Source organism: Coregonus lavaretus (genome assembly GCF_964263955.1).
Source record: "Coregonus lavaretus genome assembly, chromosome: 18".
Taxonomy (NCBI): Eukaryota; Metazoa; Chordata; class Actinopteri; order Salmoniformes; family Salmonidae; genus Coregonus; species Coregonus lavaretus.
Window position 1 is genome coordinate 12791827 of NC_140005.1, and position 25367 is coordinate 12817193.

General features: G+C 42.6%; 2 protein-coding genes across 2 annotated transcripts in view; both read right to left on the reverse strand.

Moving 5' to 3' along the window:
• Positions 1 to 17818, reverse strand: part of LOC311145419 (kinase D-interacting substrate of 220 kDa B-like) — a 102712-nt gene extending 84894 nt beyond the window's left edge. Inside the window, exons 1-4 of the mRNA XM_084181655.1 lie at positions 17662 to 17818; positions 10234 to 10371; positions 4192 to 4290; positions 3242 to 3340 (exon numbers count right to left, since the gene is read on the reverse strand). Coding sequence (XP_084037781.1) covers positions 3242 to 3340; positions 4192 to 4290; positions 10234 to 10350 — 315 coding nt within the window. The 5' untranslated portion in view covers positions 10351 to 10371; positions 17662 to 17818. The remainder of the gene's footprint in view (positions 1 to 3241; positions 3341 to 4191; positions 4291 to 10233; positions 10372 to 17661) is intronic.
• Positions 17819 to 19731: 1913 nt separating this feature from the next.
• LOC311146015 (lysophospholipid acyltransferase 2-like) overlaps positions 19732 to 25367 on the reverse strand; it is a 92498-nt gene continuing 86862 nt past the window's right edge. Inside the window, exons 12-13 of the mRNA XM_084182450.1 lie at positions 23558 to 23709; positions 19732 to 22517 (exon numbers count right to left, since the gene is read on the reverse strand). Coding sequence (XP_084038576.1) covers positions 22343 to 22517; positions 23558 to 23709 — 327 coding nt within the window. The 3' untranslated portion in view covers positions 19732 to 22342. The remainder of the gene's footprint in view (positions 22518 to 23557; positions 23710 to 25367) is intronic.

The following is a 25367-nucleotide window of genomic DNA, read 5'->3' on the forward strand; positions in this document are numbered from 1 at the left end:
GTAGACACTTTCAGAAATGCTATTCTACTCAACCACATTGCTTACATCTATCCTCAGATATACAATGACCCTCAAGAAGTATATCTGGATCTTTCTATAAATAATGGGGCGAATGCGTGACATTGGGATCAAGATGTCTAAATGGTTTGAAACAAAAAGAAAATGATTTTTATGCAGTTTCACATGCGTAGGCCTACTTAGAGGAATATATGCAAATTGGCCCAAAATTCTACCTATGTAACAACATAGGCCTAGGACTATACATCCTTTAAGCAGGGTTCATACAGACAGACATTGGCAAGTCAAATTCAAGGACTTTTTCCAACACTTAATTGTAATTTTCAAGGACCTCAATGTTATACAATTGTATAATTTATATAACTGTACATAAAGGGCCTAATATAGAAAATTAGATTAAACAGCTCAACACCAAATGTGCATCCAACAAGTATTATGCAAAGTTATTGAAGAACCACGTTAATGACAGTATCGATTTAGGTTCTAAGTTTCAAGGTAAGGTGACTCTTTCGGTTTAGAAGCATTCGATTTAGCAATCACATACATTTTGGGGGGATTTGTGTGCCCATGAAAACTGTTTTCACCCCGTAACATAAGGAGACATGAAATGTTATGTAGTTACACTGCATTTCTGAGATCTCTATACAAAAAAACTGTCAGACAGCTATATCCAGGATCCTTACAGGGTTCAAGTTCAATGCCTAATTTAACGTATTAATGCTTAATATGTGATATAATGACAACTTACACTGCCATAAGTGCAATGACAGAAAAGTAATGTTTTATGTAACATGATTTTGGACAAATCCATCAAGACAGCAACCATGAGAAAGGGTTTTAAACAGGTTTTAAATCAACTCGTGAATTTGATTGAATATAGCTACAGTATGTTACCCCATTATATCTTAATGTAATGACATGAACAAAAAAAATGGCAGATTATTAACAATGACTTGTCAACAGCTGATACCCTAGTTTATAGAAAGACCCATATACAGTGTATTGTAGTTGTATAAGAGCAGACATTAGGTTCCCTGGTATATTGACAGTACCAGCCAGTCAGACAGACTCCATCCTGATACAGGACACACAGCACATCATGCCTGTCCACAGCTAAAATATCACTCTGGCTTTATCAAGAAGTGGCCATCTAATCATCTCCCAGTTCAATTTGAACTGAATATAGCCCTGCCCACCCACCGCAAAAACAGCTTAGCACTGGGCAGTCAGGCGCAAAATGGCTGCCACCACACCCATCACCTAGGAATGAGACGAGCTAGCAACCAATATTCTGTCTGTTTTCAGGGATGGGGTGGGGGTCGAAGAGATTGTTGTTGACATTGATCCCCTATATTATTGACAGGATAGGATATACATTGAGAGATGGGACCAACCCAAGCAATAGGAGAAATAAACATCTCTCTAATATATTTTCAGTATCTGTCGATATGATTGTCTCCACGTGTTCCTGGAAATGTAACAAAAATATTTCCTCAAATGGATATGCCTCTTAGAGTGGCTAGCCATTCACTTTGGGCAATATCCCCATATTTCAGCTTAGGTGTTGCAGCGGTGATATTTCGTAGGAATTAGAAAGACGATGAATGACGCAATAATTTCACACCAGAGGGAGAGTATTGCACTTCAATTTAGAGAGGTGGCAGAGAGGGGGAATGACGGAGCGGAGGAGAGAAATAAATCCACAGGAATTTACCACTAATGAGTGGTAGAGGGAGAGGATTCTACCTCTCCGGCAGAGAGAGTGAGAAAGAGAGAGAGAGAGAGAGAGAGACGGGGGAGAGAGAGCGAGTGACCAAGGGAGAGAGTGACAGAGAGAGAGAGAGAGAGAGAGAGAGAGAGAGAGAGAGAGAGAGAGAGAGAGAGAGAGAGAGAGAGAGAGAGAGAGAGAGACGGGGGGAGAGAGAGAGACGGGGGGAGAGAGTGACAGAGAGAGAGAGTGAGAGAGAGAAAGAGAGAGTGACCGAGAGAGAGAGTGACAGAGAGAGAGAGAGAGAGAGTGACAGAGAGAGAGAGAGAGAGAGAGAGAGAGAGAGAGAGAGAGAGGAGAGAGAGAGAGAGAGAGAGAGAGAGAGAGAGAGAGAGAGAGAGAGAGAGAGAGAGAGAGAGAGAGAGGTCATATAGCACGACGTGTACGTAGCCACACAGTGGTTTAATACTGTTATTAGTCCAGACAGGCTGGCACCTAAGACTACCATGACTGATGGCCTCTGTCACCTTACACTGGAACAAGTCCACTAAATAAAAAATATGAAATGAAAATAGCACATTTCAGAAGGTAAAATGTAGCTTAAGTGAAAAAGCTTTGGTCATGACGACACTCATAATGAACAAACAGTCATTAGTCTTTTTCTCCATTACCCCCACCCCCCAATGCTGCTTAAATATCACTCTCGGAATGCTTTCATTTGCGGAGGTGTACAAAAATGCTAATCTCTCTCATTGGCATATTGTAAAAACAAGGCATTTAGAATAGCCTTGACTAGGAACTCTACTGTGAATTGTGAATGAACACAGAACTGTGGATAGATACTGCAGGACATGAAGTGGGCTTTCCTGCACTGAGAGGTTTGGATTACAGTTATTAACCAGGTTAATGTACTCCAGACATCCAGCGCTCACAAAATGCAATTATTACAAAATGGAGGAGATCATATTGAAGCTAATGGAATCGTGTCCGAAGCTAACGGATGAATCACTTCAAAGCAGCCTGGAATGGATTGCAGTGACACATACAAAAGAAGAGGAAGAATGTGAAGAAACTAGTTCTAACTGTTGTGTGTCAGGTCTGGTAGTGTGACAGCAAAAAATAAAGAATATCCGTGCAAATGGACCAATAATGCAAGTATTGTATTGTGTTGTAGTCTGCGGTTTTAACCAATCAGCATTCAGGTATTCTAGGTCTCATACGGAATATCCTATGGATACTATTCATGACAGATACACTGCTGTGCCGGACACGTAAGCTACCTTCTTCACCCCAGAATGTTTTAGACATGAAAGCTTCTCAAAATACATTAGTATCCAGAAAAAGAAGGCCAAATCAAGCATAATCATCCTTTCATCTCTATCTAAAGATGTTTTTCCTAGCTTTTTCAATCAAACTAGTCTTTCAACAGAAATGTTACACACAGGTTCAAAAGCTTTACTGTTTCCAATGTCTCTGCCCAACACCCAGTACCCACCCTCCCCTCCCCTCTCTCACCATGTCCCGGTGCTCCAGGCTGGCATTGTTGGCCAGCAGCTCTTTCACCACCTCCACATGGCCCTCTTTAGCCGCCGAGATCAGCGCCGTCCAGCAGTCCTGTTGACGGGCAGAACACACAGGGGTTACACTGGGTCACCACGGAAACTCCAATCACGTCGTCGTCGCCGTGGACCACCACCAATCAGAGGGTTGTGGGTCCGGTCTGTATTAATCCGCTCCACAGTATTGTACCTACCAGCTGGTCGTACCAGGTGCTCATGGATGCAGGGTGGTGAAAGTTAGTGTCAGACAGAGAAAAGAAAGAGAGAGAGTAAAAGAGAGAGAGAGAGACAGTGCCCAGGTCTGGTCAGTCTCACTCAGTCGTGTGTAGTGAGAGTCTGAGTGTGTGTGTGTGTGTGTTTGAGGTTTAGTAAGAGGTTGAGGGTGGGTGAGTGTGTGTGTGTGTGCGTGTGCGCGAGGTTTAGTAAGAGGTTGAGGGTGGGTGTGTTGATGGAGACAGCAGCTCTACACCCTGTACTTTATTCTAACTGAGGCCTGAGGCCATCTACAGGTGTTCATTATGGGGCTCTGTATTAACCCACCCACAGTGTGGTGAGTTCAGCAGGCTGGATACTAAGGGATTATTGGGCAGTGAAGACCTCTATGCCATGTCTGAATAATGTGGCTAAAATGACCAAATGTTAACCTCATGTGGTATTGTATTCTGTTGGAATTGTGGTGCATATCAGGGTTGAACAATGGTTTTGACTATGTACCTTTAGCAACCTAAATCTGACGTGTTCCGAGGAGACTTACCCTCCCTTTCCTGAGTGTAGGTGTGTGGTTGGAAAAGTTTTGGGTCTAAAACTCACACGACACCAAACCTCAAAGCCATGGTCTAACTACCATTTGTTGTGTGTGTGCGTGTGTGTATGCGCGTCTGTGTGTGTGTATGCATGTCTGTTTACCACGTCGTCCAGGTTGACGTTGGCTCCCCTCCTGAGGAGCTCCTGGACCATCTCTAGGCTGCCCTGCTCCGATGCCACCATCAGGGGAGTCTGACCATTCTGAGGAGACATCACATCAGATCTTCACACATCAGCTCATTTTCAGAAATAAATATCAGAATTGGGCTGCCTGTCTAAAAAACAAATCAGCACCCAGGATTTAAAATACCTGTTTGAAAATCTTAAATAACATGTGTTCCTAATAATGGATAGGGTATCCTACGAAGCAAGCTAGATCTACTCTGGGTTTTCTAAAGCTAACCAGCTTCAGTTAGCTTCACATTCCAGCTCAGGCTTCATCCATACTACAACGGTGTATTATTGCTGGTCCACCTGCAGCAAACTCTACTAGCATGCTTGTAACTGGGCGTGCATGTCACACATGCTAGTGGCTGAACTCTTCATTGTGACAATGTTAAAGGGGAAGTTCACCCATTTTTACATGTGGCCTTATATTGTCTCTTTCTGTGCTTGTAGTTGATCCCAAAAACTGTTTTTTTATATTTTGTTTCATTTCAGAGAAAATTGGTTGTCACATTTTGCTGAGTCAATACTTGCCATTGATTGCAATGCATTATGTAAATGTGTCTAAAGCATGTTATAAAATGCTCCAAAACTCTCCAAACCAACTCATTTTACATCATAATCTCATTCTGGATAATGTCTCTGCGCTAAATGTTTAATTTTTTCCCCACTGTGCCATAAATCCATGTTTGAATGATGCTGTTTACAACAACATTTTACATCATAATCTCATTCTGGATAATGTCTCTGCGCTAAATGTTTAATTTTTTTCCCACTGTGCCATAAATCCATGTTTGAATGATGCTGTTTACAACAACAACAAAAAATATGCAAATATGGATTTATTGGACAATGGGGGGAAAAAATCTAAATTGAGTGCAGAGACATTATCCAGAATGAGATTCTGATGTAATATGAGTTGGTTTGGAGTATTTTGGAGCATTTTATAACATGCTTAGAAACATTTTCATAATGCATTGTAGTCAGTGGCAAGTGATGACTAACAATTTTTTTATTTTTTTTTATGGTTTGAGTGATCAACTACAAGCACAGAAAGAATGAAAATAAGGCCACATGTAAAAATGGGTGAACTTCCCCTTTAATGTTTATTATCAGTGCCTATGAAGAATGGCGCTGGAGGAGATGGATGCCGTTTTACGGGCTCCCAAACAGTTGTGCTATTGTGTGTGTTTTTTCACGTTATTTGTAACTTATTTTGTACATAATGTTTCTGCCACTATCTCTTATGACCGAAAAGAGCTTCTTGATATCAGGACAGCGACTACTCACCTCGTACTGGACAAATATTTTTTCTTTAACAAGTCAGACGCAAAGGATTTTCTTCAGACACCCGACAAGGCCCAAATCCCCATCATTCGCATGAGAAAGAGACAGATATCAGGGACGTAGGTATGGGTGCCTTGTAAGGATCCGATGGCGAGTGGGTAATCTGCCTCTACCATCAGTCCTATTAGCCAACGTACAATTATAGGATAATAAAGTAGACGAACTACGATCACGAATATCCTTCCAACGGGACATTAAAAACGGTAATATCTTATGTTTCACCAAGTCGTGGCTGAACAACAACATGGATAACATATAGCTGGCGGGATATACGCTGCATCGGCAAGATAGAAACGCTGCCTCCGGTAAGACAAGGGGAGGCGGTCTGTGTATACAGTGGGGAAAAAAAGCATTTAGTCAGCCACCAATTGTGCAAGTTCTCCCACTTAAAAAGATGAGAGGCCTGTAATTGTCATCATAGGTACACGTCAACTATGACAGACAAATTGAGGGAAAAAAATCCAGAAAATCACATTGTAGGATTTGTAATGAATTTATTTACAAATTATGGTGGAAAATAAGTATTTGGTCACCTACAAACAAGCAAGATTTCTGGCTCTCACAGACCTGTAACTTCTTCTTTAAGAGGCTCCTCTGTCCTCCACTCGTTACCTGTATTAATGGCACCTGTTTGAACTTGTTATCAGTATAAAAGACACCTGTCCACAACCTCAAACAGTCACACTCCAAACTCCACTATGGCCAAGACCAAAGAGCTGTCAAAGGACACCAGAAACAAAATTGTAGACCTGCACCAGGCTGGGAAGACTGAATCTGCAATAGGTAAGCAGCTTGGTTTGAAGAAATCAACTGTGGGAGCAATTATTAGGAAATGGAAGACATACAAGACCACTGATATTCTCCCTCGATCTGGGGCTCCACGCAAGATCTCACCCCGTGGGGTCAAAATGATCACAAGAACGGTGAGCAAAAATCCCAGAACCACACGGGGGGACCTAGTGAATGACCTGCAGAGAGCTGGGACCAAAGTAACAAAGCCTACCATCAGTAACACACTACGCCGCAAGGGACTCAAATCCTGCAGTGCCAGACGTGTCCCCCTGCTTAAGCCAGTACATGTCCAGGCCCGTCTGAAGTTTGCTAGAGTGCATTTGGATGATCCAGAAGAGAATTGGGAGAATGTCATATGGTCAGATGAAACCAAAATAGAACTTTTTGGTAAAAACTCAACTCGTCGTGTTTGGAGGACAAAGAATGCTGAGTTGCATCCAAAGAACACCATACCTACTGTGAAGCATGGGGGTGGAAACATCATGCTTTGGGGCTGTTTTTCTGCAAAGGGACCAGGACGACTGATCCGTGTAAAGGAAAGAATGAATGGGGCCATGTATCGTGAGATTTTGAGTGAAAACCTCCTTCCATCAGCAAGGGCATTGAAGATGAAACGTGGCTGGGTCTTTCAGCATGACAATGATCCCAAACACACCGCCCGGGCAACGAAGGAGTGGCTTCGTAAGAAGCATTTCAAGGTCCTGGAAGTGGCCTAGCCAGTCTCCAGATCTCAACCCCATAGAAAATCTTTGGAGGGAGTTGAAAGTCCGTGTTGCCCAGCGACAGCCCCAAAACATCACTGCTCTAGAGGAGATCTGCATGGAGGAATGGGCCAAAATACCAGCAACAGTGTGTGAAAACCTTGTGAAGACTTACAGAAAACGTTTGACCTGTGTCATTGCCAACAAAGGGTATATAACAAAGTATTGAGAAACTTTTGTTATTGACCAAATACTTATTTTCCACCATAATTTGCAAATAAATTCATTAAAAATCCTACAACGTGATTTTCTGGATTTTTTTTTCTCATTTTGTCTGTCATAGTTGACGTGTACCTATGATGAAAATTACAGGCCTCATCTTTTTAAGTGGGAGAACTTGCACAATTGGTGGCTGACTAAATACTTTTTTTCCCCACTGTAACTGGTGCACGAAATCTAATATTAAGGAAGTCTCAAGGTTTTGCCTGCCTGAGGTAGAGCATCTCATGATAAGCTGTAGATCACACTATTTACCAAGAGAGTTTTCAACTATATTTTTCGTAACTGTCTATTTACCACCACAAACCGATGCTGGCACTAAGACCGCACTCAATGAGCTGTATAAGGCCATAAGCAAACAGGAAAACGCTCATCCAGAGGCGGCGCTCCTAGTGGCCGGGGACTTTAATGCACTTAAATCCGTTTTACCTCGTTTCTACCAGCATGTTAAATGTGCAACCAGAAGGGAAAAAAACTCTAGACCACCTTTACTCCACACACAGAGACGCTTACAAAGTTCTTCCTCGCCCTCCATTTGGCAAATCTGACCATAATTATATCCTCCTGATTCCTGCTTACAAGCAAAAACTAAAGCAGGAAGCACCAGTGACTCGGTCAATAAAGAAGTTGTCAGATGACGCAGATGCTAAGCTACAGGACTGTTTTGCTAGAACAGACTGGAATATGTTCCGGGATTCTTCCGATGGCATCAGTCACTGGCTTCATCAATAAGTGCATTGATGACGTCGTCCCCACAGTGAACGTAAGTACATACCCCAACCAGAAGCCATGGGTTACAGGCAACATCCGCACTGAGCTAAAGGGTAGAGCTGCCGCTTTCAAGAAGCGGGACTCTAACCCGGACGCTTATAAGAAATCCTGCTATGCCCTCGGACGAACCATCAAACAAGCAAAGCGTCAATACAGGACTAAGATTGAATCGCACTACACCAGCTCCGACGCTCGTCGGATGTGGCAGGGCTTGCAAACTATTACAGACTACAAAGGGAAGCACAGTCGCGAGCTGCCCAGTGACACGAGCCTACCAGACAAGCTAAATTACTGCTATGCAAGCAACACTGAAGCATGCATGAGAGCATCAGCTGTTCCGGACGACTGTGTGATCACGCTCTCCATAGCCGATGTGAGTAAGACCTTTAAACAGGTCAACATTCACAAGGCTGCAGGGCCAGACGGATTACCAGGACGTGTCCTCCGAGCATGTGCTGACCAACTGGCAAATGTTTTCACTGACATTTTCAACCTGTCCATGACTAAGTCTGTAATACCAACATGTTTCAAGCAGACCAACATAGTGTTCTTGGGCACAGAGACTAAGGTACCACTACCGACCCATAGCACTCACGTCTGTAGCCATGAAGTGCTTTGAAAGGCTGGTCATGGCTCACATCAACACCATTATCCCAGAAACCCTATACCCACTTCAATTTGCATACCGCCCCTACAGATCTGCAGATGATGCAATCTCTATTGCACTCCACACTGCCCTTTCCCAACTGGACAAAAGGAACACCTACGTGGGAATGCTATTCATTGACTACAGCTCAGCATTCAACACCATAGTGCCCTCAAAGCTCATCACTAAGCTAAGGACCCTGGGACTAAACACCTCCCTCTGCAACTGGATCCTGGACTTCCTTACGGGCTGCCCCCAGGTGGTAAGGGTAGGTAACAACACATCTGTCACGCTGATCCTCAACACGGGGGCCCCTCAAGGGTGCGTGCTCAGTCCCCTCCTGTACTCCCTGTTCACCCATGACTGCATGGCCAGGCACGACTCCAACACCATCATTAAGTTTTCCAACGACACAACAGTGGTAGGCCTGATCACCGACAACGATGAGACAGCCTGTAGGGAGGTCAGAGACCTGGCCGTGTGGTGCCAGGATAACAATCTCTCCCTCAACGTGATCAAGACAAAGGAGATGATTGTGGACTACAAGAAAAAGAGGACCGAGCACGCCCCCATTCTCATCAACGGGGCTGTAGTGGAGCAGGTTGAGAGATTCAAGTTCCTTGGTGTCCACATCACCAACAAACTATCATGGTCCAAACACACCAAGGCAGCCGTGAAGAGGGCACGACAAAGCCTATTCCCCCTCAGGAGACTGAAAATATTTGGCATGGGTCCTCAGATCCTCAAAAGGTTATCCAGCTGCACCATCGAGAGCATCCTGACTAGTTGCATCACTGCCTGGTATGGCAACTGCTCGGCCTCTGACGGCAAGGCACTACAGAGGGTAGAGCGTACGGCCCAGTACATCACTGGGGCCAAGTTTCCTGCCATCCAGGACCTCTATACCAGGCGGTTTCAGAGGAAGGCCCTAAAAATTGTCAAAGACTCCAGCCACCCTAGTCATAGACTGTTCTCTCTGCTACCGCACGGCAAGTGGTACCGGAGCGCCAAGTCTAGGTCTAAAAGGCTTCTTAACAGCTTCTACCCCCAAGCCATAAGACTCCTGAACAGCTACTCAAATGGCTACCCGGACTATTTGCATTGTTCCCCCTCCCCCCCACCCCCTCTTTTACGCTGCTGCTACACTCTGTTTCTTATCTACGCATAGTCACTTTAACTCTACGTACATGTACATATTACCTCAATTACCTCGACTAACCTGTAACCCCCCACATTGACTCTGTACCGGTACTCCCTGTATATAGCCTCCCTACTGTTATTTTATTTTACTGCTGCTCTTTACTTAGTTTTTATTTTGTACTTAACTTATTTTTCTTAAAACTGCATTGTTGGTTAAGGGCTTGTAAGTAAGCATTTCACTGTAAGGTCAACACCTGTTGTATTCGGCACATGTGACAAATACAATTTGTTTTGATCACTCACTTCGCTCCTGCTGTCCACCTCCTTGAACTTGTCCAGGTAGGCTTTGATGGCCGGCACGTTGTCCTCCTCCACGTAGCTGAACAGGCTCTGGATGGCCAGAGAGGTGCTGGTGTCCATGGCTACACCTCACTGCCACGACTAGGACACACGAAGAGAGGGGTTATTATGACACATAAACCTGGCTGCCACAGTAGCTGGCTGGGCATATGTGAAGCTCATGTTCATAAGAACATCATTACAAAACACATTCATAAGCCATAGGCTATAAAACACATTCATACATGAATCAACAGCCGCAAGTTGATGTTTTCGTTAAAATATCAGTCAATATGCTTATGAATGTGTTATGGCTTGTACATATATAGGCCCTAAGCCAAGCAATGAAAATAAAGGGAATGTCTGTTGTCCACTCACTGCTTTAGTTTTCAAAGGCTGGTATTTCTTTGAGCTTTGAGGTCAGAAATGTTATCAATTGAAACAAAGATCTCACTTGGTGGCAGCAAATAGTGGGAAGTGCAGACTTTCACTTGCATTTCATACAGGCGTAATAAGGAAGGCAAAGGACATGAGACTGGGCAGCAACTCATTAAAACAGTAGGCTATGGAGGACATGAGACTGGGCAGCAACTCATTATAACAGAAGGCTATGGAGGACATGAGACTGGGCAGCAACTCATTATAACAGAAGGCTATGGAGGACATGAGACTGGGCAGCAACTCATTATAACAGAAGGCTATGGAGGACATGAGACTGGGCAGCAACTCATTATAACAGTAGGCTATGGAGGACATGAGACTGGGCAGCAACTCATTATAACAGAAGGCTATGGAGGACATGAGACTGGGCAGCAACTCATTATAACAGAAGGCTATGGAGGACATGAGACTGGGCAGCAACTCATTATAACAGAAGGCTATGGAGGACATGAGACTGGGCAGCAACTCATTATAACAGAAGGCTATGGAGGACATGAGACTGGGCAGCAACTCATTATAACAGAAGGCTATGGAGGACATGAGACTGGGCAGCAACTCATTATAACAGAAGGCTATGGAGGACATGAGACTGGGCAGCAACTCATTATAACAGAAGGCTATGGAGGACATGAGACTGGGCAGCAACTCATTATAACAGAAGGCTATGGAGGACATGAGACTGGGCAGAAACTCATTATAACAGAAGGCTATGGAGGACATGAGACTGGGCAGCAACTCATTATAACAGAAGGCTATGGAGGACATGAGACTGGGCAGCAACTCATTATAACAGAAGGCTATGGAGGACATGAGACTGGGCAGAAACTCATTATAACAGAAGGCTATGGAGGACATGAGACTGGGCAGCAACTCATTATAACAGAAGGCTATGGAGGACATGAGACTGGGCAGCAACTCATTATAACAGAAGGCTATGGAGGACATGAGACTGGGCAGCAACTCATTATAACAGAAGGCTATGGAGGACATGAGACTGGGCAGCAACTCATTATAACAGAAGGCTATGGAGGACATGAGACTGGGCAGCAACTCATTATAACAGAAGGCTATGGAGGACATGAGACTGGGCAGCAACTCATTATAACAGAAGGCTATGGAGGACATGAGACTGGGCAGCAACTCATTATAACAGAAGGCTATGGAGGACATGAGACTGGGCAGCAACTCATTATAACAGAAGGCTATGGAGGACATGAGACTGGGCAGCAACTCATTATAACAGAAGGCTATGGAGGACATGAGACTGGGCAGCAACTCATTATAACAGAAGGCTATGGAGGACATGAGACTGGGCAGCAACTCATTATAACAGAAGGCTATGGAGGACATGAGACTGGGCAGCAACTCATTATAACAGAAGGCTATGGAGGACATGAGACTGGGCAGCAACTCATTATAACAGAAGGCTATGGAGGACATGAGACTGGGCAGAAACTCGTTATAACAGTAGGTTATGCCCCCATCCCTGACCTGAACCAAAGATGTTGAACCCATTCATGCATCTGACAATCTGAACTAATGAGGAAGTAGACCTACAATCAGTTTTCCAGACCTAGCGGAGGAACAACGAGAGCTAGACAGTCACCAAGGCTGGGTTCGTCTATACGACAGAAAATACAGCGCAATACAATACTGAGATTAGCTCCATCGTTGAAGGCAAAGAATAGGCCTGAGGCCTGTTAAACGAAAGATTAGCTAGCTACTTAACTGACAGTCACCTACTAGCCTATACAGTGCTCCAATGTCTGCTGCTTAGGCTAGGCTATGTCAAGGTGTGCAGTCCCTTCTTAACTTTGAATTGTAGGCCTACTTTTCGATTCACTCGTAACCTACATGTTGTAGTCTATTGGACAAGGGCAGGGTCTAGGCCTAATATACCAATTTCCTTTTACTTTCAGCAATTCTTATGGTCTAATGCTTAAGTCCGAGGCAATGGGACGGTAGTCGATCATTAGGCCTTGGCCTACATAGCATGATTGAGTTGAAATAATACTCCAACAAATGAGATGGGGAAAACTTTTAAGGATTGGCTCGTGTTGCCACGACTTGCAGAATGATGTGGTACACTCCTAGAAAAAATTGTGCTATGTAGAACCTAAAAGGGTTCTTCGGCTGTCCCCATAGGAGAAACCTTTGGTTCAAAGTAGAATCCTTTCCACAGAGGGCTTTACATGGAACTCAAAATATTTCTACCTTGAACCAAAAAGGGTTCTACCTTGAACCAAAAAGGGTTATCCTATGGGGACAGCCGAAGATCCCATTTGGAACCCTTTTTTCTAAGAGTATGCTCAATTAAATATATTCCGAAATTAGCTTAATTTTATGCAATGTTCTGAATTTCAACCCAACAACAACACTCAAGAAAACTAAAAAAAAAAGAGATGAAAAGGTCTTCATTTGGCAATGCAGCCTGACAATCTATGCCTAAACAGATAGGCAAAAATATATATTCATTAAAGATTTATATATTACTAATTAGGCCTATTTATCCTACCTACTCTCAATTTTAATGTCTGTAATAAGCTATTTGATCCTCGGATAGGCCCCATTTGTTTTTCAATATCATAAATCCATTAAAAAATGTACAGCAAAAAAGTAAACACCGGCTGTAATACGATTGTAAGAAATAAGCATATTTTGAGAACCAGTGGCTGGCTATATTGGTCTGTCACGAAAGGGCAGATTAAGAAATTGAATCAGTCAACGTCTCTATTCAACCTCAATTATCTGCCCAATCACAACTCTAAAGAAAGTGAGGCTAGGCTAACAGGCTTTGTTAAAAACATTTATATAATATATTTTCTCTCCGTTCAGATCATTCTGTCATACACACAACTGAGTAGAGCCTTTGTTTCCAGTTCAGTTGTTGAGGCAACATGAACCTGCTGAGCTGACACACCCTCGTGTCTCAGAGGCAGCACAGCCGCTATCAGCAGCGTGACACCAGGCAACAATCAACGAACCTCAAGGATTCTCTGCACGTAGTATTGAATGAGGAAGTTCACCACTTCACCTCATCCACCACCATTGCAAAACAGAAACCAACAAAAGACCAACAAAGAAACACCAAGAAGTAGCCTAAGACAAGTATACTAAATAGCCTTAGTATTACACAGGCCTCAAACATAGCAATGAGCAAAGTCCAATAATTAACAAAGAACTGAGTGGCTTACCTTTATGGAAAATGTCAGTTTGACTGCACTGAATGGTAATGGTTGTTCTTCAATTACTGTCCCTCAGCCAAACTGACTGAGTATCAACAAGCGTTGCCTAGGCTCCACATCCCTCCCTGTCCCTGACCATGAATAATTGATGAGCAGGCAGAGCAACGCCCCAACCCCTCTCCAACACAATAGAGACACAAGCCACTATTAAATCAAATGTTATTGGCCACATGCGCCGAATACAACAGGTGCAGACATTACAGTGAAATGCTTACTTACAGCCCTTAACCAACAGTGCATTTCTTTTTAATAAAAAAGTAGAATAAAACAACAAAAAAAAGTGTTGAGAAAAAAAGAGCAGAAGTAAAATAAAATAACAGTAAGGAGGCTATATATACAGGGGGGTACCGGTGCAGTCAATGTGCGGGGGCACCGGCTAGTTGAGGTAGTTGAAGTAATATGTACATGTGGGTAGAGTTAAAGTGACTATGCATAAATAATTAACAGAGTAGCAGCAGCGTAAAAAGATGGGGTGGGGGGGGGGGGGGGGGGGGGGGGCAGTGCAAATAGTCTGGGTAGCCATGATTAGCTGTTCAGGAGTCTTATGGCTTGGGGGTAGAAGCTGTTGAGAAGCCTCTTGGACCTAGACTTGGCACTCCGGTACTGCTTGCCGTGCGGTAGCAGAGAGAACAGTCTATGACTAGGGTGGCTGGAGTCTTTGACAATTTTGAGGGCCTTCCTCTGACACCGCCTGGTATAGAGGTCCTGGATGGCAGGAAGCTTGGCTCCAGTGATGTACTGGGCCGTACGCACTACCTTCTGTAGTGCCTTGCGGTCGGAGGCCAGTCGGAGGCCAAGCAGTTGCCATACATTACATGCTCTACTGTTCCATCAATAGAGCTGTATGGTTACAGGCTTTAGATGTCAATGTAGGTATATTTAACTATTCAGGCTATGCATGAATGTAAAAAACAAAACAAATTAATGTAGGTCTCAATGAGAAAGTATAATGAGCATTCATTGTCACTGAATGCATCCTTTCTCAGCATAAAAAAGCTGATGTTTCAATAATTCACTGGTCAAATACTACTTCATCAATACATACTCCTCATTTACTAAAACAAAATGTCAAATTAGGTCTAGGTCCAAATACCACAAGAAGGACAATGTTAAAGGGCTACTTTTGGATTTTGGCAATGAGGCCCGTTTTCTACAGTACTTCCCCAGAGTCAGACAAACTTGTGGATACCATTTCTATGCCTCTGTGTCCAGTATGAAGGAAGTAAGAAGCATACTGAACAAAAATATAAAACGCAACATGCAACAACTTCAAAGATTTTACTGAGTTAAAGTTCATATAAGGAAATCAGTCAATTGAAATAAATTAATCAGGCCCTAATCTATGGATTTCACATGACTGGGAATACAGATATCTGTTGGTCACAGATACCTTTAAAAAAAAGGGAGGAGCGTGGATCAGAAAACCAGTCAGTATCTAGTGTGACCACCATTTGCCTCATGCAGCGCGACATATCAGCAGTTTTGCTATGTAGAGGGACTATCGGTAAAGAAGGGCCAATAGCCGATACACTAGAAAAAGCCAATATCGGCCCGATATATCGGCTCGGCCGATTATCGGTCGTTCTCTATTAGCAATTTCCTTCAAACTGCACGCAGAGACAGAAATGGTATCCACAAGTTCATCTGACTCTGGGGAAGTAGATAAAGGGCCTCATTGCCAAAATCCTTAAGTATCCCTTTAAGACTATCTATCAACATCAACCTCATACCTCTGTTAAGTGTGCACTGCTGGTGGGAGATATTAAGTTCCAAGATCTCCAAATGTAACCAGTAAGCTCGTTATAGCCGGTTTGCCTGTCATGTGGGGGTGAAACTGCTGAGGATACATTTCCATGGGATGTGTTGCTCACAACAAGGTCTTATTTTTGGAACAGCAGAAGGACAAGGGTCAAACAGCTTAGAATAAAATGTACCTGAATGCAACAGCCTAGGTACAGAGAAATATGTATTAATTTTATATTTTACACCTAGCCTGAACGAGCTAGTCCATTGGGTCAAGGTGTAACATAGAAACAAATAATCATAGTAGACTAGGCTATATAATGGCAGGGCTCTATGCTGCCATTTTTTACAAGGAGCACATGTGCTCCTAAGTTGACAAATGTAAGAGCACATAAAGACTTTTAGGAGCACAAGGAAAAATATTTGAGGTATTAATAATGAGAATTGCCAGCAATTACAAAATACCGTTTTTTTCCCCAAGGGGCACTGGTGTGCCCAAATAAATATTCCAGGTAGCACAGCACAATATTTAGGAGCATTGGCGACCAAAATGGTAACCCTGTAGAGCCCTGAATGGTTGTTTTAATATGCCAATATACAGTAACTCCTAGCTAGCAGATTGTAACAGGCTAATATAATGCTCCATTAGCCATTACAGGATAGTTAGGGGAGAGTGGGGTAAGTTGAGCATTTTGTACATTCAGCATCACTCCGTTAAGGGAAATATAGTTTTCTTTCTAACAAAGATATCTACATATACACTACCAGTCAAAAGTTTGGACACACCTACTCATTCAGTGGTTTTTCTTTATTTTTACTATTTTCTACATTGTAGAATAATACAGTGGGAACTACACATGCAGAGATCATCCGTTCACCCACACCGCGTCTCACAAAGACACGGCGGGTTGGATCCAAAAATCTCCAATTTGGACTCCAGACCAAAGGACACATTTCCACCGGTCTAATGTCCATTGCTTGTGTTGGCCCAAGCAGGTCTCTTCTTCTTATGGGTGTCCTTTAGTAGTGGTTTCTTTGCAGCAATTCGACCATGAAGGCCTGATTCACACAGTCCCCTCTGAACAGTTGATGTTGAAATGTGTCTGTGACTTGAACTCCGTGAAGTATTTATTTGGGCTGCAATTTCTGAGGCTGGTAACTCTAATGAACTTATCCTCTGCAGCAGAGGTAACTCTGGGTCTTCCATTCCTGTGGCGGTCCTCATGAGAGCCAGTTTCATCATAGCGCTTGATGGTTTTTGCGACTGCACTTGAAGAAACTTTCAAAGTTCTTGAAATGTTCCGCATTGACTGACCTTCATGTCTTAAAGTAATGATGGACTGTCGTTTCTCTTTACTTATTTGAGCTGTTCTTGCCATAATATGGACTTGGCCTTTTAGAAAAATAGGGCTACCTTCTGTATATCCCCCCCCCTACTACAACACAACTGATTGGCTCAAACGCATTAAGAAGGAAAGAAATTCCACAAATTAACTTTTAACAAGGCACACCTGTTAATTGAAATGCATTCCAGGTGACTAACTCATGAAGCTGGTTGAGAGAATGCCAAGACCATGCAAAGCTGTCATCAAGGCAAAGAGTGGCTATTTGAAGAATCTCAAATATAAAATATATTTTGATTTATTTAACCGTTTTTTGGGTTACTACATGATTCCATATGTGTTATTTCATAGTGTTGATGTCTTCACTATTATCCTACAATGTAAAACAAATTGTAAAAATGAAGACAAATCCTTGAATGAGTAGGTGTGTCCAAACTTTTGACTGGTAGAGTATATATATTATGTCTTTGCTGGGGGACTCTTATTTTGAAGACAAAAAATCTGCGATCGTGCTGCCAGCATAGCTAATATCGTAAACAGAAGGTGTTTTAATATCCTGTTGAGGCTAACTAGCTACCATGCTTGCTAATCACAAAAACCCAGGTTGCTTCGAATCTTACCTTTTACGAGTAATAAACAATACAACGTCCTCTCGTCCAAGCTGGGTTACCCGGTGCTTCCTTTTTCATTTCCCAACGTTCAGTTTCTTCACTGTTTTGACACCACAACCATCTTGTACTTTTTCAGGCAGTTTAGCTAGCTATGAACATTTGACGATTTGAGTGGCTTGTCAAACCTCCGCCTACTTTTACAGCGAAGGCGTGACGTGGTTTAAACAGCTACAAGGTGCACGCAGCCGCAGTACGCGCTTACCTGACTGGTCAAAATTTAATCGCCTCATCTATCATTGTTCAAGGCTAGAAATGTGATGTTCAATACTGGCCTGCCTTACCATGTAATGTAGTTAATTGAAATCCCTACATTACATTGCATAACCACTATGAACCACTAAAAAAGTGACCACGAAACGTATATAATCAGCTGCTTTAATCAGTAGGCTACTGCCAAGAAACATACACCACCAACACAGTCAAGAATACAACTGAAACATTTAGATGAAACAAAAATACATAGGCCTATGTCCCAACAGACACAGACTGTTACAAAAAAAAGCATTTTTACAAGAAAGCTTCACAGTGTTGACAAAAGTGACCAACTTGACACCTCCCCCACGTTTTCATGAATAATACATAAATAAAAACAGCCACTTATTAAAAATGATACTCTTATTTAAACATAGATAGCCTAAAGAACACTCAGTTGAATTCAGGGAAGGCAAATTTGGTATTGAAAGTGAACTAAAGCAACAAAAAAAAACAAGCATAAATGGCAGAATACAAGACTGAATATTCCTCAACCTATTCAAAACCAGGTCAGTGTACAGTAGATTAGAAAGATCCTCCACTTATCAATAAACTTTCTTAATCCAAATAAACTGTAACTTTTAAGGACGCTAGCACAAACTGGAAAGCAAGCAGTGTAAACGGTAAAGGGTTGAAAGGTCACTCACAGTGAAGAAAGATGCACAGAAAGGCATTATTGTAAAAATAATAATACAATTAATTATTCACTGTGTATTTATTTATTCCTTGTGTCACTATCTATTATTATATATATTTTTCTAATCTTTAACTCCGCATTGTTGGAAAAGGACCTGTAAGTAAGCATTTCACTGTTAATCTACACCTGTTGTCTATGAAGCATGTGACAAATACAATTTGATTTGATCAACATATCCCAATGTCTGGATTCTTGGAATAAGATCATTTGCATTATACAATCTACTGAATAATAATAGCTAATGCCTGGGAGAGGACTTGGTGGAAACATTCCAAATATTATCAAAAACTGATATAGCACTCAGAGCCATGTTGACTGACAGGGATACATTAGTATTATTAGCAGTCCTGTGGCCCTGTCCACTGATGATGATGGCAAATGGAGGGATAAGGCGAATGTGTTGCGTCTTACATGCATTTCCAATACTCTGCATTTTACCATATACATGACTGTTCAAAACAAATGCTTAATAGTTTAATAAAGATATACAGAACTTCCCTTTCACACTCACACACAGAAATATAGCAGAGGATTCTTCTTTGTTTTAGGTTGGGAAATGAGAGGGATCTCTTAGACCCAGATTTCAAGCTTTTTCATTTCCACTGTGCTTCTGATTAGGTGCAGGCCAGTGACTTAATGCTCGTGAACCTGGCTCATTTTCCAAGCGCTCTTTTCAGAAACCTAGAGGGTCAGAGTCAGATACACACATTTTATGGTGTCGCTCAATAGTCCAAAGTGGTTTCATCTTCTTTCCTCCATTTAAAATAACTGGATTTGTGAAAGCTTGGCTGGTAGCCATGGTAGTGATCTACCATAGTACTTTCGCCAGGCCTATATTTTCAGACTAGTGAGGATGAAGGGAACGAGGCAAGGAATGGAAGCCATGTAGGACTATTGGGATGCACCCTAACACATCTCTATCCAATGATCCCATGTGGATAAAATATTTCTATCCTCGCTGTGAATCCCCATCCCTTTTTTGCCTTCTTCCCTGGCAACTTCCCCGTGTAGCACTGCACACTAACATTCATATCAAAAGTGCAAAAGAAGGCGAGCGAGAAGACTCTCTGGTAAATCTCTGCATTAGTGTTTGAAAAATAATTTCTTTATTTGACAACATAAATCCGTTTTTTCAAAGGACTTATACAAATCTTTCATTAAGTTTCTTCTTTCTTGACACAAAAATAACCATTATGTTTTCACATACGTACAACATACAGTATATGGGCCGTTTATGACTTGGCACTTTGGACATATGGAGCAGTTTGCATTGATCTGCTGGTTTGGGGTAGCCTGGTTAAACCACACAATGCTACACAAACAATTGCGTGCATAGTGTTCAGTCTAGTTTAGCCAGGCTAGGTTTGGGTGGCCATGCAGTGCAATTATCAACTTGTTGGTAAAGGTAGCATCCCTTTCCTTTCATCAGGCATTACACCTTGGCTACAAATACACTTATAGACCACGTGAACATCTAAAAATTACATAAATACACACATTTATGGCAGGAGTATGCACATGTTAGAAAAACAAGATGAAGAAAGATTACATTGGAAAACCCGAATCTGCTGCATTGTTGTTACTCATTATCACAAAAGAAAGTCCCCTAAACTGGTTCATTGGCTGCCATCTTGGTTGTACTACAGCACTAAGCCAAGTCTTACCATCTAATAAATGTTGTATGGTCAAAAATATGTTAAATGGCTGCCTGCACTGTATGAGATGGAATGTTCCATACCCAGGGGCGGACTGGCCATCTGGCATTTCCGGCAAATGCCAGATGGGCTGGTCCATTTTTAGCCCAGTGGGCCTGTCTAACTTGCTTTTCTTGCACAACATTATAATTATCTTGATAATAATGGGGGTTTCAAGGAAAGAAATGGGCCATGTGGGGGCCTCGAAGAGTGTTAGAAATTCCATGGCCGATTTCTCGTCCCAGTACACCCTTGTCCATACCTCTGCAGAAACAAGGCACTGTGAAACCTTAACCAGAACATTTGTAGACTATGCTCATGGGCTGTCCTCTGGACCACAATTATCAACCCCTCATGGAAGAGTTGGTTCGCCCACCAGATGTATCTCTTACACCAGTGGTTCCCACATTACAGTAATGATGGAACCTCTTGGGTTGTGGCTTATGTCTGGGATATGGCTTGAAATATTATTTTGTTTATTAAGAGGGTCACAAAACAAGGCAGCATACGAGTTATGCTTCATGATTAGAGCATAAGAATTAAGTAAGCATTAAGCAAGTAAGCATTTCGTTGGATGGTGTATACCATGTGTATCCTGTACATACGACTAACAAAAACTTGAAACATAAGAAATATGTTATGTTTCCCATTATTCCAATTATGTTAAACACGTACAAATAATATTACATACAGTAGGTTTCCTAAACGTCAAACACATATTGCCCAACCTTTAGTGTTACTGAAAGGTAATTCAGACATCTAAATCAGCTTCATTTGGACTACAGTGTAGCTCTAGAAACATCATTTACTTTACAGTTAGCTTCAGTTAGTGTGATATTATATTAATCATCACATCCTATATCTGATTACTCATACAGTATGGTAACAATACAGTTTGTTGCATTTCATTTAGAGGCTATGGATTCAAAAACTAATCGAGGGAGATTTTTATTTAAGTAACTTTTCATAAAGTAAATCTAGAAGCATAGTTGTAGATTTCAAACCACTTTAACAGTACTGAACTTGTAACTGATGCTACAGAGGAAGGCAAGACATTTGAACCTAGAGGAAACCTACAGTTTGGAATCAGTTACAGTAGGAAATTAGCCCCATGTCAAAAAAGCCCTTAAAAACAATTAATCTAAATCAACAGTCACCGTGAACACACTCATTTTGTAATGCACCCTCATTTCTATAGAAGGAGTATCATTCCAAAAAAGCAGCAGATATGAAAAAAACAAAACAGGTAAAAAAAACAAACAAAAGTGACAGTAATCAAACAAGGCAGCCTGCTTGGAGTTGGCATCAGACAAAAGTTATATTTCTTTCATATATTTCTCTCACTTTTCTACCACGCCTCTTTTTCTAGTAGAGGTTACATCCTTTTCGGACAAAAACCCTCTAGATACATGTCTGACTAGCCTGTATAGCGCCCTCTACATGGCGGAGGTCCTACTACAACTGCTTAATTTCCCAATGCAACAAGATCTCCCCTCAACACAACCATTCTCACCCTGCAGAATATGCACCTAGCCTGGCCGCTAACCTGCTAGCAGTACATAGAGGGTTTAAGGCAACTTCAGAGTCTTCGGTATTCTGTCGATTAGCATTGCACCGTTTGCATCATCACTAATGTCATTATTATCGCTCATTAGATCCTAGCCATTTGGTAACCCTTGGATACCACTCTCTCTATCCATTCCTCACGTTTCTTCTCATTTCTCCAAAGCATGATTTGCGGTCTTTCCTTGCTACTGGAAGGTTTGACGGGTTGTTGTTGTTGGTTGTTGTTGTTTAACTGTGTTTGTTATTGTCTGTTATGCCGGTGTTCCTGTCCGTTTTTTTGGTTCTTTGTGGTCTCAAAGAATCGCCACACTTTGTCTCAGTGTTCGAGCAGAGTTCTGTTCTCTCTGTGCCGGTTGTTTGAGCGCTGAGGTGTGTGTGTGTGTGTGTGTGTGGGGGGGGGGGGGGGGCTTCCTCCCAGGTCTCATGTGGCTTTGTGTTTCTGGTTGCAGTTGTTGTCTGTGATGGAGTGGCTGTTGTGGTCAACCTGTAGAGTGTTCTGCTGCTGTTGCTCCTCCTTGATGCGGAGGTGCCGGGGCTTCACTGGAAGGGCTAACACCAGCAGCAGGCAGGCTATGTGGATACAGTAGTGCCATGACCTGGAGAGAGAGGATCAATCAATCAGTCAATCAATCAATCAATCAATCAATCAATCAAGATGTCATCTGCTCTGTATAGCAATGTTCACAAATGCATTTGTCACATAACCGCCATCCAGGCCTAAGCCCCCGAAAGAGCATGCCAAGGAGAGTTTTCTATGTGGCATAAAGATTCCAGAAGAGTTCACAAAATGTCACTGTGAATACAAATTATTTGGACTCATTATGGGTGAACTAGTCCTGACAAGTTATTCTACCTAATCCTAATGGGAAAGAAAATCCTGCCCGCTATGTACCTACAGTCAGTGTATTTGTGATTATGGGATTATTAAAGTCCACACAGGTCAGCAGCACAGTGGACCATTAAATCCTAAAACAGAAGACCATGTCCTCAAGGCACCTCATGGTTTCGGACTAGGTCTCACTCCCTCCCTCCTTCCATTCAAGCAGCCAGCCAGCCAGCCCCTAACTCTCCTGTTTAATGACTGGGGTTTATACGCCTCTCAGCCTGGCAGAAATAACAACAACCTTCCACCAAATTACACTGTAGATTTGTTTCGATTTCACTGGAGTGCCCTGATCACATATAGCCCCCGTTTTATTTCTCCCCATCAATCGTCCCTGTCTTCTAGTCGTTAAGTGGTCTCATTAACAGTTTGGCACTGAGGGGGGCCACAAAGAAAGTGGAACGGAGGTTATTCTCTGTGCCGTGGAACGGAGGTTATTCTCTGTGCCGTGTCCCTGTCTTTGCCGTGTCCCTGTCTGTGCCGTACTCATTGGCATATCATTGGCCTGCATTGTTGAACTGGCATTTGGAGAAAAAAATCACAATAAGAATGACAGGGGTTTTGAACATGGTGGTGCTTCCCACGTTTCCTAGGACCCAACACATTTTGAGTCACGCACATTGGTAGTCTACACAAGTATTAATAAAGTTACTGTTTTGAATATACATTGTTACATATAACATAACTTCTTACATATGTATTACATTTCAAAAGAGCTGGTAGAGCATGTGGAATATCAGTAATGCCACTCACCTGTAGAACTTGAGGGACGGCCCAACGGCCAATAGGACGAATGGCACCACCGTGTAGCAGATGACGATCTGAGTCCCCGCCCACGTGATGACGTCGTAGATGCTCTTGTGTGTCGTTGAACCCAGGAAATAGGGTCTGATGTTGTGTCTTAGCTGGAAGTGAGCCACAGGAAGAAATTGTGAATAAATCACATAACAAACATTATGTTGCATTGACTTTAAGATACAGAAAGTAAAAATAAGTATTGAATAATCAGAGAAGATGCAATGGAGGTTAGAGAATATAAGATGGGCCCATCAGAGTTACGACCCCATTAACAAGTCAACAGCTTTCAGACTTAAATGGCCTCTTGTATCCATTATAAACTAACTCCTTACAAGAAGTTGACTGACCCAGTTTTTTATACTACAATAACAGAAGCAATCAACTTGGATGGCCATCATTACTGCATAACTCACCCATGACCTGTATTTAGAATGCATTTAGAGTATCAATATGAATATAGAGCTTTGTCTTTCTGAAATTCCTTTTCAGGATATCATGGCTGCGGTGCAATTTGCTACCGTTCTCACCCAGGTTTGCACTCATTCACTCCCCCTTGTGGTTTATAAAATAATGCACTGGTCTAACAAACATGACAAATGGAAACTCCCATACCAGCCTGTGCTGACACCAATCCAATGCTTTCATTAATCCATGAGGGAAAGTGTGCAAGTGCAAAGTGCATACTTCCGGATAGGGAATTGTAACATCTAGTCCCAATCTAGTTATATTTTATCATGACAGCTTATGACTATGTTATTCCTAGATGTGATGGAGAGGGAGAATGGAGCTGAGTGTCGAGGAGATGTGGAGGTCATCTAGGGACAACATCTGTCTACCACGGGCCTCTCTGTCCTCTGACTCTCCTACTGTCACAATGATGATCCCCCTGTCCATTGCCCTGTCTCTCTCTGTATCTATCATACTGCTACACACCCTGTCCATTACCCTGTCTCTATCATACTGCTACACACCCTGTCCATTACCCTGTCTCTATCATACTGCTACACACCCTGTCCATTACCCTGTCTCTATCATACTGCTACACACCCTGTCCATTACCCTGTCTCTATCATACTGCTACACACCCTGTCCATTACCCTGTCTCTATCATACTGCTACACACCCTGTCCATTACCCTGTCTCTATCATACTGCTACACACCCTGTCCATTACCCTGTCCTTATCATACTGCTACACACCCTGTCCATTACCCTGTCCCTATCATACTGCTACACACCCTGTCCATTACCCTGTCTCTATCATACTGCTATACACCCTGTCCATTACCCTGTCCATTACCCTGTCTCTATCATACTGCTACACACCCTGTCCATTACCCTGTCTCTATCATACTGCTACACACCCTGTCCATTACCCTGTCCATTACCCTGTCTCTATCATACTGCTACACACCCTGTCCATTACCCTGTCCTTATCATACTGCTACACACCCTGTCCATTACCCTGTCTCTATCATACTGCTACACACCCTGTCCATTACCCTGTCTCTATCATACTGCTACACACCCTGTCCATTACCCTGTCTCTATCATACTGCTACACACCCTGTCCATTACCCTGTCTCTATCATACTGCTACACACCCTGTCCATTACCCTGTCTCTATCATACTGCTACACACACCATTGCTCACTATTGTTCATGTGTAAGCAGACTGCGCCCCCTCCCACACACACACACACACAAACCCACCCACCCACACACACTCATCCGCTGTGCCAAGGGGTATGTGCTTTAAATCCTAG